The 18,082-nt window shown below is 37.2% G+C and overlaps 1 protein-coding gene across 1 annotated transcript; it reads right to left on the bottom strand.

Moving 5' to 3' along the window:
• Positions 1-1,702: 1,702 nt before the first annotated feature.
• Positions 1,703-16,930, bottom strand: LOC133528800 (uncharacterized). The gene is made up of 5 exons (XM_061866269.1): positions 16,896-16,930; positions 4,591-4,659; positions 3,840-3,996; positions 2,763-2,831; positions 1,703-2,040 (listed from the first exon to the last, which is right to left on the bottom strand). Exons 2-5 carry the CDS (start codon positions 4,657-4,659, stop codon positions 1,964-1,966), a joined length of 372 nt encoding a protein of 123 aa, XP_061722253.1. The 5' UTR covers positions 16,896-16,930; the 3' UTR covers positions 1,703-1,963.
• Between the last annotated feature and the right edge of the window lie 1,152 nt (positions 16,931-18,082).

Raw genomic sequence — 18,082 nt, 5'->3', positions numbered from 1 at the left:
GTATAACTCAGATGCAACGTATAAATGTAAAAGTTATTTTTTGCGCCACCAGAGGGCCTCGCTAAATATACCTTGCCCACACCAAATTTTTGTCTTGCCCCGCTACTGCTACCTACCTACCTATTACCTATTAAGGAAAAGTGCCCAAGGCCTCCAGCGGCCCAGGCTGCCAGTGTACAAGGCTGTGTAGGGTGTAATTGCGGTGCAGGCTGGGCACCGTAAACCTTCAGTAAGAAATGCATATACTTGGAAAAGTTCGACCTATGCCGCCGTGACCCCGGTGGCCGAATATACCGCATACGCCGCAGTGTTGCTAGGTACCAGAAATAAAGAGGAATTAAAATATTTTCCGAAAATAATTTTATTTATTTTTTGGTACTATAACATTTTTTAATACACCGTGTTTTTATTGAATTCCGTTTACTTCTGTAGTTCTATAGTTAATTTAAAAAAAAAGGTTTTTGGGTTTTTTTTAATTATTTTTATAAAAAGTAATTAATGTTGTATATAGCGTTTTTTGTAACACTGACATTACATTTAACTCAATCAAACAATTGAAAAGCGTGACATATCAATGAAATTTCGAACATCGAACGTCCGAGATAGTACTTAGGTTAAGTAGCAAATGTATAAATAAACTCGTACTACTCAATATGTAAACAGGCCCTAAAACAAGTGTACACGCTCGTAAGGGCCTTATCAGATAAAAATAAATTATTGATTATCTCCGAAATGGAGTTAATTCGAATACCGGTGTCTTTGACAAAGTTACTTAATTTAAGCTCAGGAATGCACCCTTGAAATAAACGAAAATAGTAATAAAAATACGAGTAGAGAGAAATAATAGTAATGAAAACTTATTTCTTCAATTATTTTTTTCATTACGTCCATTCAAAAGCGAATTGAACAGCCTGTCATAGGGATCATCATTCGCCGCGTCATGTATTGTCGATTGGGAAAAAGGGGGCAAAAAAACTATGCATTGAAATAACTGTGCAATGGTTTAGATAAATGTTTATTTTACATTATATGTTTATTTCAACACATTCTTAAATTAAGGCATAAACTAAGGTAAAAAATCTTTTTTTTTGTTTTTAATTGGTAAAAGACGTAAAAATCGCATCAAAGGTAACCAAGATGAAAAGCAACATTAACATTCTTAGTAATACGGTTTGCTAAAATTTCATAGGTCCATCTTAGACGCGACGGAATTCGGGGCAAAATATATATGGCGACAGAAACAGACAAAAAAAAATGTGTAGAATTGAAAGTTTTGTCAGAACAAGCAGATACCAGTAATTTACGCTAGACTAGCCGTTGCTACCCAGACCCGTAAACTCATTCGCAGTACATTTTGCTCATATTAATAAATTGGTGCAAGCGAGATGCAATAAACCCATGAACCACGACACACATACGTGACCACGATAAACTCATGGGGGTCGTTCTAATACAACGCAACTACGCTATTATCACAAATTTTACTCATGCGAACGCGCGATCAAACATAATGTATTGAACTTGAATAGGTGTCCTAATTGACAATCAAGCGACCAATTAGGACACCTATTCGAGTTAAATATTTTTTATCGCGCGTTCGCACTAGTAAAATTCCCGCGAACTTGCGATAATCGAGTAGTCGCATTGGATTGGACTACCCCATAATTCATGGAAAAGTGAACCAAACTTCGTTGCAACTGCGGTAGGTTATTAGATCTATCCTTTCCCTGGACACGTTCTGCTACCTTGCTGCTAAGAGGAACAGAGCAACAACGTATACTTTTCTTTGTCTCTCCCAGCAGAAGGTGTCCCGAAATAGGACAGATGTTATAAATAACCCCTATAAACTTTTAAGTAAGAATACTGACGATGACGCCCCGAACTCCACGGTACTTACGATAAGCCTCATTAAGAAGCTTTTAACATCATTGGAGGTTACACGTAGAATAGGCCTTGATTAACGTCACGCATTTGTTGCCGTCTCTTTCTGCTGAGTTTTTTCATTTAAATTCACCATTACTTCGTCCTCCACGATGGCATCTGGCACGGACACGGTGTTATCAGTTAGAATAAAGTAGTAAGCTGACGTGCTGGGGGTTTCAGAGGAACATGGGGAGGCGCTTTAAAGCAATTTTTTTAACTCTTAAGCGCTTACTTCACGGAGGATGACCATGTTTCCGACGGTCCAAGGACACTCTGATCTTGATCGGGGCACTAAACAATGTGGTTGCGGAAAACTTACAATACGGTCCTGCCCGTCGCCCTGATTTGTAGATGGAGAGTTGCGCAAAATTGACTGATACAACTGAAAACTCTATTCTACTGGGTGATTTTGGGATAGTGATCCTGAATGTAAAAAATGTGTTGAGATGGTCATACTAAACAAATTTCCCCAAGGGACTACCCACAAAATCACGAAAAAAATCGAATGGACACCTTGATGACCCGAAGTAGGTGAAATGCAGTACGGATTTTTATCGTCTGTCACCATGCCTATCACGTTATAACAATTGTGTAGTAGATATAAAGTGGCAGACGATTAAAACGCGACCATGCTATCCATGCACGGGTTGGTAAGTATATATTTTTCACGATTTTCATGTCGTTACCGTGGGAAAACTTGTTCAGTCTCTTAATACACTTTTGACATTCGGCATCACGACCCAAATTCACCCAGTATATAATATACCCTATTGTTCTATATACTCTATGGCGTCTCATACGTGACATTGTGTAAACACAAACAAGTATATTAACCTAACCTGCTAGTCCAGCAGAGAGTATATCGTATGTGGAGGAGCTGCAGCTCTCGTAGGGGTTACCTGCAGTTCCTGCAGAAAAGAAAATATACCAGTTAGCAGCAGTGGCGAGACATTCATACATATTTTTTGCCAAAACTCAGTTCTGATGATGGGATCTATGAGGAGTCGAGGGAACTCTTCAAATGTGAAAGGCATACATATAGTGATTTTTGTATTTTCTTTAACAAATCAAACATTTACATTTAAAAACGTGACATTTGATGAAATGGAATTGCTGATGATAATCAGAATGGAGCTCTTCAACGACGCATAGTACACGTTTGGCGATTTGTCCTCTTCGCTGTGTTTGTTAAGCAAATTAGATTTTCAAGACAAATTTTTGTCAAGTTCGATTTCTGACGATGGGTTCCATGAGGAATCGAGGGAACTCCTGATTTTTGTATTTTCTTTAACAAATCAAACATTTACATTTAAAAACGTGGCATTTGATGAAATGGAATTGCTGATGATAATCAGAATGGAGCTCTTCAACGACGCATAGTACACGTTTGGCGATTTGTCCTCTTCGCTGTGTTTGTTAAGCAAATTAGATTTTCAAGACAAATTTTTGTCAAGTTCGATTTCTGACGATGGGTTCCATGAGGAATCGAGGGAACTCCTCAATCATCAACTGTTAGCTTGAGCTTCTTTGGGGATTGGTTCTTAAAGGGGTTATTAGAATGGGAAAAGTGCTTATATTAAATTGACGCTCTTATTTTATAATTAAGTACTAGGTATCATTCAAAAATTACTTCATATAGATGTCGATAGAAAAGTCGATATTTAATTATTAATTAAGCACTATCAGAAGTGCATATTTGCTCCCGTCAAACCGGGGGTAGATTATTAGATATCTTATTTTGCCGGACACTTTCTGCTATCTTGCTGCAAAGATAACGTATGGAGCCCTGATGGGGCCTAGTGTGGGGATCATTGAACTGCTTCTCTTACCTTACCCACAAATCAACCCCCATATACCTCTCTCTGCCCTTCTCAGCCGAAAGTGTCCTAAAAAATGATAGCTAAAAGTGAAATTACCTGGATCGCATCGGCATTTGGCCAAATGCTCATCATCGACACTACAAGTAGCTGCAGTTCCACATTTTCGATGTGTGAGGCACGGATCCACACACTGGGAGCTTTCGCTGTCGCACGACATTTTCTCTGAACATTCGGAGTGCTGTACACATTTACCCTAGAAAATAGTCATCCTATTTTTATTTGGCTGCCATTGACATATATCCAAGGACCAACCTTACGGGCACTAAGAATGGTGCAAGTTCAGTGGTGTCACTTACGAATTCCAGCCAATCATGCAGTCGAAGGCAACTAGTTGCGACCAATCGCGTGCGTGATGCGGTGTGTTGTGGCGTGGCGTGACACTGCAGGATTGGTACAAATTCGTGTGAGTGACTCCATTGTACTGGCCCTATTCTTATTGCCCGTAAGGCCCGTCCTTAGATATATGTCAACGTTGTTTGCATAATGAGAATGACTGTACTGAAATCTACATTGAAAGCTTAATTGATTCTACGTAGATTTGCTTAGAGCAGGGATGTTCAACTTTTTTTGCCTTGCTAAAAATTATCTTACAATGCATGTAAGATAATTTTTAGGTCTAAATTGCTCCACTTACCTTGTAACAAATCGCATGCGATTTTCGATACATTGCGACATTTGATTGATGTATTCAATTCGTTGCAAGTACCTAAGTATTTATGCCACTATGTATCAGAATTTTTAATAGGTACTATTGCAGTGTACTCAAAGATTCATTTTCATTACTTACGCCATCACAAGATGTCACTTGAAGATACGCCACCAGCACCAAACATGCAACAAGCCAGATCCGTGCCATCTGATTCAAAGGTTTAAATTTTATTTATCAAGTCGATACAACGAGCCCTAACTCAAAAGAGTAGCGTAGAGTTTAATATAACGTACCTACGAACATCAATTTTTTTCAAGGAGTAAGTCGGACATTGATAAATGATTATAAAAAAAATATACGTGAGTGTCGTGAAACATCGGTTGGAACGAAGTTAAGAAAGGGTCACGACGGACTGTTCATGTTCATGCTCATGTTCGTGTCCATGTCCGTGTCCGTGTCCGTGCCCGTGTCCATGTCCGTGTCCGTCCTCCTCATTCGCATTCTATCGCAACCATATGGGTTGTGACGTTAAAATCTTACACTTGTTTTCGCCTAGTCCCCACCCACCAAGTCCGTACCGTCCGAGAAGGAACTTCGTTCCAATAAAACCTAAATTTACATCAGCAACTGGTCTATTTGCCAAATGTGCACGGTCATGGCGGACAAGCCAACATTTGATTATGTTTTGTTGCTTTATTACATCTCCTTGGCCATCGTCAGATCATCTACCCATTTGTCCGCGCCCCACGTGACCGCCGCCATACAAGAGGCAAGGACAAGTGAGAATGATTTATATTTTAATATTATTTATGAATGCACAGGCACCTTATATAGACCAATAGTGGGACCGGATTTTTTCCCTATAAGTTTCGATAATTCTAAAGAGTGAAAAGTGATGTTTATCTGGTATGGGACATATTTTTAAGCTTATTTGTAATATATGAAGAAAATTTAGAACGAGCGTTAGATATAAATAAGGTATTTATGTATTTTTATTGATGAATTTTGAATATTGAATTAAAGTACAAAATTTAAGCATCGTCTTTTATAATATGTATGAGGCTTTATGCTATCAAATTTTTAGAAAAAAAATCAACGTGCTACTTTGTCAAACTCAAATTAGCTTATTATTTTGTCAATATTGAATTAAAGTTTGAAAAATCCACAAATTCATATCTAAATTCTTAAGTTAATAGGCAAGGCAAAAAATTAGAAAAATAGGATATGTGCTTTACAATTAATATGCGTTTTTTGTCCTGTAAGATCTAATATTGAATTAAAGTCCGTAGAGATAAGTCTATTACTATAAAATAATATATGCAGCCATTTTATGGAAAGTAAGAAATATCTGTGTGTAGCTTGCATTGTAATAGTAAAATCAACTTAAAAAGGCGCGAAATTCATAACCACGCCGCGCTGGTCCGTCAACATGTCGGCTCGGCGCGCGGGAGCCTATCGTAGCCAACCTAGTGAGCGATAGATACCTCGCCCCGCCCGCGCCCCCCGTTCAGCTTCGCAAGCGCTGTTTGTCTTTTCTTTCAAATCATTCATTTGTTTGTTTATCGTGCACATAAATTAGATGCGGACATTACATGAATTTAATTATAGAATAAAAGTTATTATGACTTCAAAATGAGTGAAAAATGTTTGATATGTGTACTGTACTGACTTAGTAACAGAGAAAAACGAGGAATTGAGCAGCTAATAACTGCGAGCAAATAATCTCTCTTGGTGATGGGAAAGTTAAATATTTCTACGGGAAGGAGGAACTACGTTTCCATAAAAAGTGTAGATTATACATTGAGTCGAAGGCTATACCGGCGTACAAAAGACTAATGGAGGTGGCATCAGAGGGCTTACCGCGAACCACGTTCGACGTGTTGCCTCCCTGTCATACTTACGTACGAATTTACAAGTGCGACAGAGAGGTAAAACGTCGAACGTGGTTCGCGATAGGCCCTCAAATGTACAGCCAAGTGACGATGATGAAAATTACATTTTCAAAACTTTTGTCTTTTGTTACCATTGTGTTAGCCGCCTGTACTTACTTTCAACATATATTAGTAGTTTATGTTACTGCTACATAATAAAAGGCATTAAAATACACGAGTGTGGGCTTAGGAAACGAACGAAGTGAGTTTCTTAAAAAGATCACACGAGTATTTTAATGCCTAATTATCTTATACCTTTAAACGAGCAATTCTTGTATATATATATTTCCGGGATCTCGGAAACGGCTCTAACGATTTTGCTGAAATTTGGTATATGGGGGTTTTTGGGGGTAAACAATCGATCTAGATTAGTCTTATGTTTGGGAAAACGCGTGTTTTCGAGTTTTCATGCGTTTTTCTTTCGACGCAGAATATGGTCGCTAATTTCGTTTTGCCGGCCACTGTCCGTCTGGTCCCGCGGGTTAAGACGCGGACTGCTAAACGAGTGTGACGGGTTCGAATCTCGCCTGGTGACTAACTTTTGTTTTTTTATATGTTCAATTTTATATATAATTTTTTAATTTTTATTGTTTTAGACAAGTTTAATTTAGTAAAAGAATGTAGTTAAGATTATCACCTATACACCACCATATTACAATAAATAGTTAGTTATAACCGAGCAAAGCTCGGTCGCCCAGGTACTGTATAGTTATTGCAGGTAGTTCGCAATCACATTTTTAGCACAGGCATTATAAGAGAGGTATGGGCATTGTAAATGTCATCTGGCTCTGTGTGGTAGGGCACAGCACAGCGGATGTCATTCCAGATCTAGAGCAGAACCCAACTGGGGAAGTACCTCCACCTTACAGAAAATCGCAGCCAAATAACACTAGACCCTACTCATAGTGTTGTGTTCCTGCCGGTGAGTAAGGTTTCCAGAGCTCAACGAGGGGTGGGAGGGTGTTAGGGTCGGCAACGCGCATGTAACTCCTCTGGAGTTGCAGGCGTACATAGGCTACGGATACTGCTTACCATCAGGCAGGCCGTATGCTTGTTTGCCACCGACGTAGTATAAAAATAAATAAATAAAAAACACACAATTAAAATATTTCATACGACATGTGCTAATTATTTGTCTCAGTGTAAACAAAAATATATCATAATTATGATATCAATTTTCAAATTCAAAATGGCGGACATGTTTTATAACTTATTTTAAGAAATTATGAGTAGTTTAAGACTTTAAAAAGCAAGAAATTGTTTCTTGCTTCTGTTTGTATAATATACATATTATGTATCATGTAGTATTTGATGTTTTCATTATTTTTGAAAGTCCTCAGGGTGCCGATTAGGAAAATGACATCCATTATGGAACCCAAGATGGCGGACATTCATTTTTCTTAAAAATCGGTATGGGTGTCATCTCCGAGGTTCTTCGAGGTTCCGATTACGAAAATGACGTCCATTTTGCAATCCAAGATGGCGAACATTATTTTTTCTTAAAAATCTATATGGGTGTCATCTCCGAGGTTCCTCGGGGATCCGATTATGAAAATGACGTTCATTTTGAAATCCAAGATGGCGGAAATTATTTTTTCTTAAGTCGATATGGGTGTCATATCCGAGGTTCCTCGGGATTCCGATTACGAAAATGACGTCTATTTTGAAATCCAAGATGGCGGACATTAATTTTTCTTAAAAATCGATATGGGTGTCATCTCCGAGGTTCCTCGGGGTTCCGATTACGAAAATGACGTTCATTTTGAAATCCAAGATGGCAGACATTAATTTTTCTTAAAAATCGATATGGGTGTCATCTCCGAGGTTCCTCGGGGATCCGATTACGAAAATGACGTTCATTTTGAAATCCAAGATGGCGGAAATTATTTTTTCTTAAACGTCGATATGGGTGTCATATCCGAGGTTCCTCGGGATTCCGATTACGAAAATGACGTCTATTTTGAAATCCAAGATGGCGGACATTAATTTTTCTTAAAAATCGATATGGGTGTCATCTCCGAGGTTCCTCGGGGTTCCAATTACAAAAATGACATCAATTTTGGCGGTTCTTGTTGGTGCAGATTTCAAAAAGAGAGACCATTTTAGAATTAAAGGTGGTTGATATCACGGCTACACACATCGACACCGTCATTTGTAAAATTAGTACACATACATCATACAACATGAAAACTAAAAACATTTCCATCCTCTTTTGGGCAGTTGTGTAAGTCTGTGATAATCCTAGGTAGGTACGGAGACCTTGAGCGGTGTCGGCATTTACGCAAACATCAAAGGCGTCGGCCCACTGTTACTTTTTACACTGTGCTTTTACTGTGTAAACGAAAACGTCACATGATATATCAAAAGAAAAGTTTTTTTATCTTATACCTTTAAACGAGCAATTCTTGTATACCGGGTGTTTCCTGTAACACGAGCAAATAATTAAACCATATATTGTACTCCTAAAACGATATAACTTTTGATTAACAACTTTTTTAAATTATGAAATCTTAAGATTTTATCTTTTTCATACACATTTAATATTATTTTCAATGTACGTTGACATCAGTGTGTTTGACGTTGCTTGTCACGCTTTAAACGTAACAAAATTCGCAATACATTGCGTCTTAGAATTAACTTGAATGTGTAATAAAAATTAAAACATAAGTTATTTTTAAAAGTTGCGGAACAAATGTTGGTGAGTTTGAGGAGTACAGCTTACAGTTTAATTTATTGCTCGTGTTACAGGAAACACCCAGTATATTATATATATTTCTGTGATCTCGGAAACGGCTCTAACGATTTCGCTGAAATTTGGTATATAGGGGTTTTTGGGGGTATACAATCTATCTAGATTAGTATTATGTTTGGAAAAACGCGTGTTTTCGAGTTTTCATGCGTTTTTCTTTCGACGCAGAATATGGTGACTAATTTCGTGTTGCCGGCCACTGTCCGTCTGGTCCAGCGGGTTAAGACGCGGACTGCTAAACGAGTGTTACGGGTTCGAATCTCGCCCGGTGACTAACTTTTGTTTTTTTTTTTATATGTTCAAGTTTATATATAATTTTTTAATTTTTATCGTTTTACACAAGTTTAATTTAGTAAAAAAAATTACCTATGTAATAAGAGAAATCGACAATAGATGGCGTTACTCTGTGACAAGTGCTGTAAGGTTAAAATCGATTGTAAATAATAATAATTGTCAGTTCACATTTTACTTTTTAAGTTTATGTAGATTATCACCACCATATTACAATAAATAGTTATAACCGAGCAACGCTCGGTCGCCCAGGTACTATATTACTAACTGTACTAGGTTGCCTTTTTAGGGTTCCGTAGCCAAATGGCAAAAAACGGAACCCTTATAGATTCGTCATGTCCGTCTGTCTGTCCGATTCTGTCACAGCCACTTTTTTCCGAAACTATAAAAGCTATACTGTTCAAACTTGGTAAGTAGATGTATTCTATGAACCGCATTATGATGTTCACACAAAAATAGAAAAAAAACAATAAATTTTGGGGGTTCCCCATACTTAGAACTGAAACTCAAAAAATCTTTTTTCATCAAACTCATACGTGTGGGGTATCTATGGATAGGTCTTTAAAAATGATATTGAGGTTTCTAATATCATTTTTTTCTAAACTGAAAAGTTTGCGCGAGAGACACTTCCAAAGTGGTAAAAAGTGTGTCCCCCCCCCCGTAACTTCTAAAATAACAGAATGAAAAATCTAAAAAAAATATATGTTATACATTGCCATGCAAACTTCCACCGAAAATTGGTTCGAACGAGATCTAGTAAGTAGTTTTTTTTTTAATACGTCATAAAAATTTAAAAAAAAATTTTTTTTCATCAAACCCATACGTGTGGGGTATCTATGGATAGGTCTTCAAAAATGATATTTAGGTTTCTAATATCATTTTTTTCTAAACTGAATAGTTTGCGCGAGAGACACTTCCAAAGTGAAAAAATGTGTGTCCCCCCCCCCTGTAACTTCTAAAATAACAGAATGAAAAATCTAAAAAAAATATATGATATACATTGCCATGCAAACTTCCACCGAAAATTGGTTCGAACGAGATCTAGTAAGTAGTTTTTTTTTAATACGTCATAAAAATTAAAAAAAAAAATTTTTTTCATCAAACCCATACGTGTGGGGTATCTATGGATAGGTCTTCAAAAATGATATTTAGGTTTCTAATATAATTTTTTTCTAAACTGAATAGTTTGCGCGAGAGACACTTCCAAAGTGAAAAAATGTGTGTCCCCCCCCCCTGTAACTTCTAAAATAACAGAATGAAAAATCTAAAAAAAATATATGATATACATTACCATGCAAGCTTCCACCGAAAATTGGTTTGAACGAGATCTAGTGAATAGTTTTTTTTTAATACGTCAATAAATTTTAAAAAAAAATTTTTCATCAAACCCATACGTGTGGGGTATCTATGGATAGGTCTTCAAAAATGATATTTAGATTCCTAACATCATTTTTTTCTAAACTGAATAGTTTGCGCGAGAGACAGTTCCAAAGTGGTAAAATGTGTGTCCAAAGTGGTAAAATGTTGAACAAGATCTAGCAAGTAGATTTTTTTTTAATACGTCTTAAATGGTACGGAACCCTTCATGCGCGAGTCCGACTCGCACTTGGCCGCTTTTTTTATTAACAAGTTGGTCCAGTCCATGGTTGCCTACATTTTATATAAAAATCGGTTAATCTAGGCGACCATTAACTGGACCAACTTTTTTAATACGGCAACTTTCAAATAAGCTTTCATGTGATATATCATACGATGAAATAACAAAGAAAAAAACTATCCGTACGCAATCTTACAAGGCAACCTACTTGAAATGTATCACTGTGAATTTTGTCTTACATTTATTTCTTATCAGAAATAAATAACATGAGGGTGCATATACCTTATAACGTATCTCTATATAACTATCGGTTATCAATATTAGCATTAGCGGTTAACAACAACATTCCTCTTAAAACAAATAACTATCGCGAGGAAAATACCAAGTCCAAAAATCTAAAAAAAATCGGGAAAGAAAAGCTGCAACTGGCTTTTAAAATGGTAGAAGGAACCCACCCGGTCATCTGTATGAGAATGTGTTTTTTTTGTCTCTATTTGACCCAATGGTTGACTGGTAGAGAATGCCTTTTGGCATTAAGTCCGCCATTTGTGTTTTTTTTGTTTGTGCAATAACAGAACTTCATATCGAAAACCGCTACATGAGGCTTTTATAGACATGTTCCCCGCTCTTGCACATTTAAGCGAACAACGAATAGCTGACCAGCGGAGAGTGATAATAAACAGCAAATATATTAGTGATACCAGATTGACTGAACTAAAGCAACAAGTAGCTGATGAACTATCTCTCAATACCCATAATTCCACTAATCAGGTGAACAACGATGAACCAACCAATATTAGCTATCAACCTAATCGTGAAACTCAGTTTTTACAAAATGTAGATCTAAATATAGCAGAAGATTCTTCTCCTGACAATCACTCTCTTCAAAGGAATTCGTTGATAGAAGAAACGTTTAGACAAACATTCAATTGCTTTATAGATACCGATCCAACATCTAGAACGTACATTCCAAAACAAAAAACATCCAAAAAACTAGCTAATATAGTACAGCACATTAATAACGTAACTTTACCACAATACATTAACTTAGAGTCCGACTTTAACACCCTTCAAACAGCGATATACTGTGCAGCATGGACTACTGCCTAACTAAACGGGGCAAAATTATCACTTGAACCCACAGAAAACTCTCGATCTCGCTCTGTAAATAGAGACAAAAGACCACAATGGCAAAGGCGATTAGAGAGACGACTAGAAGACATACGAGCTAAAATAGGTAGAATAACGCACTTCAGTAACGGGGCTAGAAGTAGGAACCTAGAAAAACAAGTAAGTGACATAATAGAGCAATACAAAATTCATTCTGTTCACGAACAACCAAACACACAGCTTACACACACACTAGACACACTAAAACAAAAACTGGCACTAATATCAGGACGTTTACACAGATATAAAGTTTGTACACTTAGAAAACAACAAAATAGCCAATTTAATAATAATGAAAAGCAGTTTTATAGACATATTAGACAAACAACTACTAACGCAACAGAAAATGGTAACAATAATACAATAACTGACTTACCAGATTCAAACGCCTTACGGAACTTTTGGTCAGGAATTTGGGAGAAACCAGTTTATCACAACATAGACGCTGAGTGGATTAAGACTGAAACTATTAGAAATAGCACAACTACAGCAGAAATGACTTTTGAATATATTCCGACTGACACGTTTAAAAAAGTACTGAATAACTTACATAATTGGAAAGCACCTGGCTCAGATCATATTCATAGCTACTGGTATAAGAAATTTACGATTACCCACCCCTACCTACACAACTACCTTAATAAGTTTATTGATGATCCCAATACAATACCAGCCTACCTGACTTCAGGAACTACGTTCATGATACCGAAAGACCACGACGACCTTACCAACCCATCTAAATACAGACCCATTACATGTTTGTAAACGTTCTATAAGATTTTAACAGCCTGCATCTCTGAATTAATATATAAACACGTTGACGATAATAACATCCTGGCCGAACAACAGAAGGGTTGCCGCAAATTCAGCCAGGGTTGCAAGGAACAACTGACCATAGACGCTGTAATCATGAGACATGCTAGTAAAAACAAAACTGATATGTACTCCATGTATATCGATTACAAAAAAGCATACGATTCCGTTCCCCATTCGTGGCTGGTACAAGTCCTAGAGATATATAAAATACATCCGAAAATAATCAACCTCTTAAAAACTGCAATGAACACCTGGACCACCCGCCTCAAACTCACTACTCTTGCCACTGTGATAGAAACTGAACCAATTAAAATACAAAGAGGTATATTTCAGGGTGATTCCCTAAGCCCTCTATGGTTTTGTTTAGCTTTGAACCCACTCTCCAATACTTTAAATTCAACAACAGCAGGATACCACCTACATTACACAGACATTGATAGACAAACTGAGAACATAAAACATTTACTTTACATGGACGACATCAAACTGTATGCTGACAATGAAACTGACCTTTATCAACTGACTGACATGACAGAAAGATTTAGTAATGACATAAGAATGGAATTCGGAATAGACAAATGCAAAACTAACTCTGTTAAAGATGGACGAATATACCAACACAACTACACATTAGGATCAGGTGAATTGATTGAACCACTTGACGAAAAAGAGACTTATAAATATTTAGGATACAACCAATTACTCCAAATACAATACAAAGAGACAAAAGAAAAACTAAAACAACAGTTCCGACGCAGGTTAAACGCAATTCTCAAATCACAACTTTATTCCCGTAATACTGTAAAAGCCATAAATACATTCGCCATACCCGTTCTCACATACTCTTTCGGTGTAATAAACTGGACCAAGTCCGACCTCAAAGCACTGCAACGCACAATTAACACGACGATGACCAAGTTCCGTAAACATCACCCTAGGTCATGTATACAGAGACTGACACTACCAAGAAAAGAAGGAGGGAGAGGTATCATTGACATAACAAACCTACATAACAGACAAATCACAGCTCTAAGACAGTATTTCTACGCCAAGTCCGAATCTTCTGCACTGCACAAAGCAACAACACACAATGACCGTAAACTGACACCACTTAATCTACAAGATGCCATAACACAAAAAAATGAATACCTGACAGACGACAAAACTAAACACGCCGAATGGGCTAGAAAGTCTCTCCACGGCAGACATCATCAAGACTTATGCCAACCTAATGTCGACAAGGAGGCGTCGAACGCATGGCTGAGTCGTGGCGAGCTGTTCCCGGAGACTGAAGGCTTCATGATGGCGATACAAGATCAGGTAATAGAGACAAGAAACTACCAACGACACATAACAAAGACTCTGAATAATGATAGATGTAGAAAATGCAATAGCTGTCCGGAAACCATACAACATATTACAAGTGCATGTAAAATAATAGCCCAAACCGACTACAAACATAGACATGACCAAGTTGCAAATATTATCCACCAAAGACTTGCCTATCAACAAGATTTCATTACTGAAATAGAACCATATTACAAATATAAACCTGAAAGTGTTTTAGAAAACTCAACAGCCAAACTGTATTATGACCGAACCATCCTTACTGACCGAACCACCCATCATAACAGACCTGACATCACACTAATAGACAAAACTTGCAAAACTGGATACCTCATAGACATAGCCGTTCCTAATACACATAACTTACAAAGTACCATAGCCGAAAAACTTAGCAAATACATTGAACTGAAAGATGAAATAATTCGGATATGGCATCTGCAAAAAGTGATAATAGTACCGATTGTTTTATCTACTACAGGCGTAATACCCAAACAGCTACACCAATCTCTGAGGACCTTAAAATTACCGCCCAAAACATTTCATCTCGTTCAGAAAGCCGTCATCCTCAATACATGCCGCATTGTAAGAAAATTCTTACAAACTGACCAAGAAACTCCTGTTGCTGCAACCAGACCAACATCTCTATCAACTACCCATTCAACCTTAAATCTTCCCATAGCGCTAACTACTGAACCACTTACCGCAAACTTCGAGACCCACATGACGGACAGGAACGCTCCTCCTGAAGTACCTTATGACGAGGTAATAGATATTAAACTTACCTGAGATGCACTTGGCCTTGGCCCGTGCATAGCAGTACTCCGGTAAAAGCCGAGAAAATATAAAACGAGATAACAATAATAAAAATAATAATTCAGCCTATATACGTCCCACTGCTGGGCACAGGCCTCCTCTCATGTGCAAGAGGGCTCGGGCTATAGTCCCCACGCTAGCCCAATGCGGATTGGGGACTTCACATACACCTTTGAATTTCTTCGCAGATGTGTGCAGGTTTCCTCACGATGTTTTCCTTCACCGAAAAGCTAGTGGTAAATATCAAATGACATTGTGCAATAAAGTTTAAATAAATAAATAATATTCATGTAACGCGATAACGAATTCTACGTGAACGAAACCGCGGGCAATACCTATTATAGTAACAACAAAATAACAATTTTCTATTGCTATTAATTTAAAACACGCTTTAGGAATTTTTTTGATGGACCGTAGACGCAGTCAAGGGCACCCCGCTCCCCACTACCGTTGTTCGCTGCCTCCTGCCACAGCGCGCGGCGCGCGCAAACTTGCCGCGCGTTTGAAACGTAACGTATTTATATAAGCAAGGAATGCATGTCGCCGTGATTTTATATTTCTAAATTTTTGTTTAGTATTTGAGATCATTGTTGATGATCGATTATTATTAACTCTACAAACTTTAATTCAATATCAGCTATACTGCTTAACCTGAAATCAATATCTAGACAAGCACATTGTCTACATGTCTAACTTTTTACTAGAATACTAAGTTGATCGATAATATCGTAATTTTGCAATATCAGTAACTCTAATTCTATATTTACAAAATAACTCATGTTTTTAAGTTTACCAGAAAGCAGCTGTTCCAGATTTCTAAAAACTGAAAATTGTACATAAATTGAAGTGTTATTCGATATGCTAAAGTTTTCTGTAACTTTAATTCTATATTTACATAGTTATTAGCAAAAATTAAAATATTTAAATATAACCGAAAGCTCAACCTTAAAATTTCTAACTTTTTATCAAAGTATTATTTAACATACTCCCAATGACATATCAAAAAAGAAAAAACTTTAATATTATCGAAACCCATTTTTGTTCAACCGCTGGTCTATATAGCTGATACGTGCACATCAATGTCCTGCACTTGTGTTTCGTCCATTTATAAAATGTTTGTCGAGTCTGTTTTTAAAAGAGTTCACTGAGGGTGCACTGATTACGGATTCGGAAAAACTGTTCCACACTTTCACTACGCGGTTAGACAGAAAGTGTCGTCTTGGGTTGCTACTACTCTGCGTCCGTGTCAGCTTCAGAGAATGTCCTCTCAGTCTGTGAAGTCTGTCACACATATTCCGAGTATGCGCCTATTCCCATCTGTGCCCGGCGGGAACAAATGGAAATACATCGTCAGATCACCGTGATGGTATCATAATGATACTAGAGTCGGAAGCTAACTCTGCACAAACTGTAGTGACACTAGTGACAGAGCGTTAAAATGTCACCACATCAAATTTCTTTGAAGGTATGACATCTTACCTTGTATAATTATACTAATATTATATTATATATTATATTATAGGACATTATTACACAAATTGACTAAGTCCCACAGTAAGCTCAATAAGGCTTATGTTGAGGGTACTTAGACAACGATATATATAATATATAAATATTTATAAATACTTAAATACATAGAAAACACCCATGACTCAGGAACAAATATCCATGCTCATCACACGGATAAATGCCTTACCTTAATGTTATTATAAAAACAATTTTAATTTACCTCGAGCGGTGCTACACTTCGATCCGATGCCGAAGTAAAACTGCCGTCGATACTCGATAATCCTTAGGCTTATATGGTATATATTTACAAAAAATACGCGCTTATTAATTGGCTATGATCATACAGTGTGTAAATCCAATGCGGGCGATAAATTAAACCAGATAAAGAATTTATCCGCGTACCTAATCATTAATTAAGAAGTTACAATTTTTAACACGCTTTTATTAGGTCAACCTGTATGTAACTACGAGTATGTAATGGAATCTAAGGTAACTTATTTTACCGTCTTTCAAGGATCGTAGCGTCATGAAAATTGGCAGCTGTATGTAGTTCTGATGACAATAAAATAATATGGTATTGTCGAACTGATCTGATGATGGAGCCGGAAGATATGAACTGGAACTTCATGATGGAACATCGTATCATAGCTGTATTAGGACTTGTAATGTAATTAACTTTGACCACGATTAGGTCTCAAAGTCTGATGATTAAGCCGAATGATAGGCACTGCTGGCATTCCGAAATGGAATATCGTATCATATTCGTGTTTGCACTTGTGAGAATAAATAAATAAATAAATAAATAAATATTATAGGACATTATTACACAAATTGACTAAGTCCCACAGTAAGCTCAATAAGGCTTGTGTTAAGGGGTACTAAGACAACGATATATATAATATACATATAAATATTTATAAATACTTAAATACATAGAAAACACCCATGACTCAGGAACAAAATATCCATGCTCATCACACGAATACATGCCCTTACCAGGATTTGAACCCGGGACCATCAGCTTCGTAGGCAGGGTCACTACCCACAAGGCCAAACCGTTCGTCGAGAAAGGTCACGTAATGAACTTTGAACACGATCAGGTTTCACATTTATAAAAGCGTGTTTTTCTAGTGTTTTTTAAACTATTAATTATTACCAGTTACAAGTTTTTGGACGTGGTTATGTAAACTTAAACTACTTCCAAAAGAGATGTATGGGCATCGCGAATATCATCTTTTTTGTGTGGTAGGGCACAGCACAGCGGATGTCATTCCAGATCTAGAGCAGAGCCGAACTGCGGAAGTATCTCCACCTTATCAAAAACCGCAGCCAAATAACTCTAGATCCTACTAACAGTGTTATGTTCCTGTCGGTGAATGAGGTTGCGAGCTCAACGAGGGTGCGGAG

This window comes from Cydia pomonella, chromosome 20 (assembly GCF_033807575.1).
Source record: "Cydia pomonella isolate Wapato2018A chromosome 20, ilCydPomo1, whole genome shotgun sequence".
In the NCBI taxonomy this organism is placed as follows: domain Eukaryota; kingdom Metazoa; phylum Arthropoda; class Insecta; order Lepidoptera; family Tortricidae; genus Cydia; species Cydia pomonella.
The sequence above is the reverse complement of the archived record's forward strand: the minus strand, read 5'-3'. Positions and strand labels throughout refer to the sequence as shown.

What these genes read in the sequence shown, in the direction of transcription:
- LOC133528800 (XM_061866269.1), bottom strand. Translation starts at nt 4,659, where the DNA reads ATGGCACGGATCTGGCTTGTTGCATGTTTGGTGCTGGTGGCGTATCTT. An exon ending in AAGTGACATCTTGTGATGGC is followed by an intron (nt 3,997 to 4,590) that starts GTAAGTAATGAA and finishes ACTATTTTCTAG; the next exon opens with GGTAAATGTGTACAGCACTC. An exon ending in CAAATGCCGATGCGATCCAG is followed by an intron (nt 2,832 to 3,839) that starts GTAATTTCACTT and finishes TCTTTTCTGCAG; the next exon opens with GAACTGCAGGTAACCCCTAC.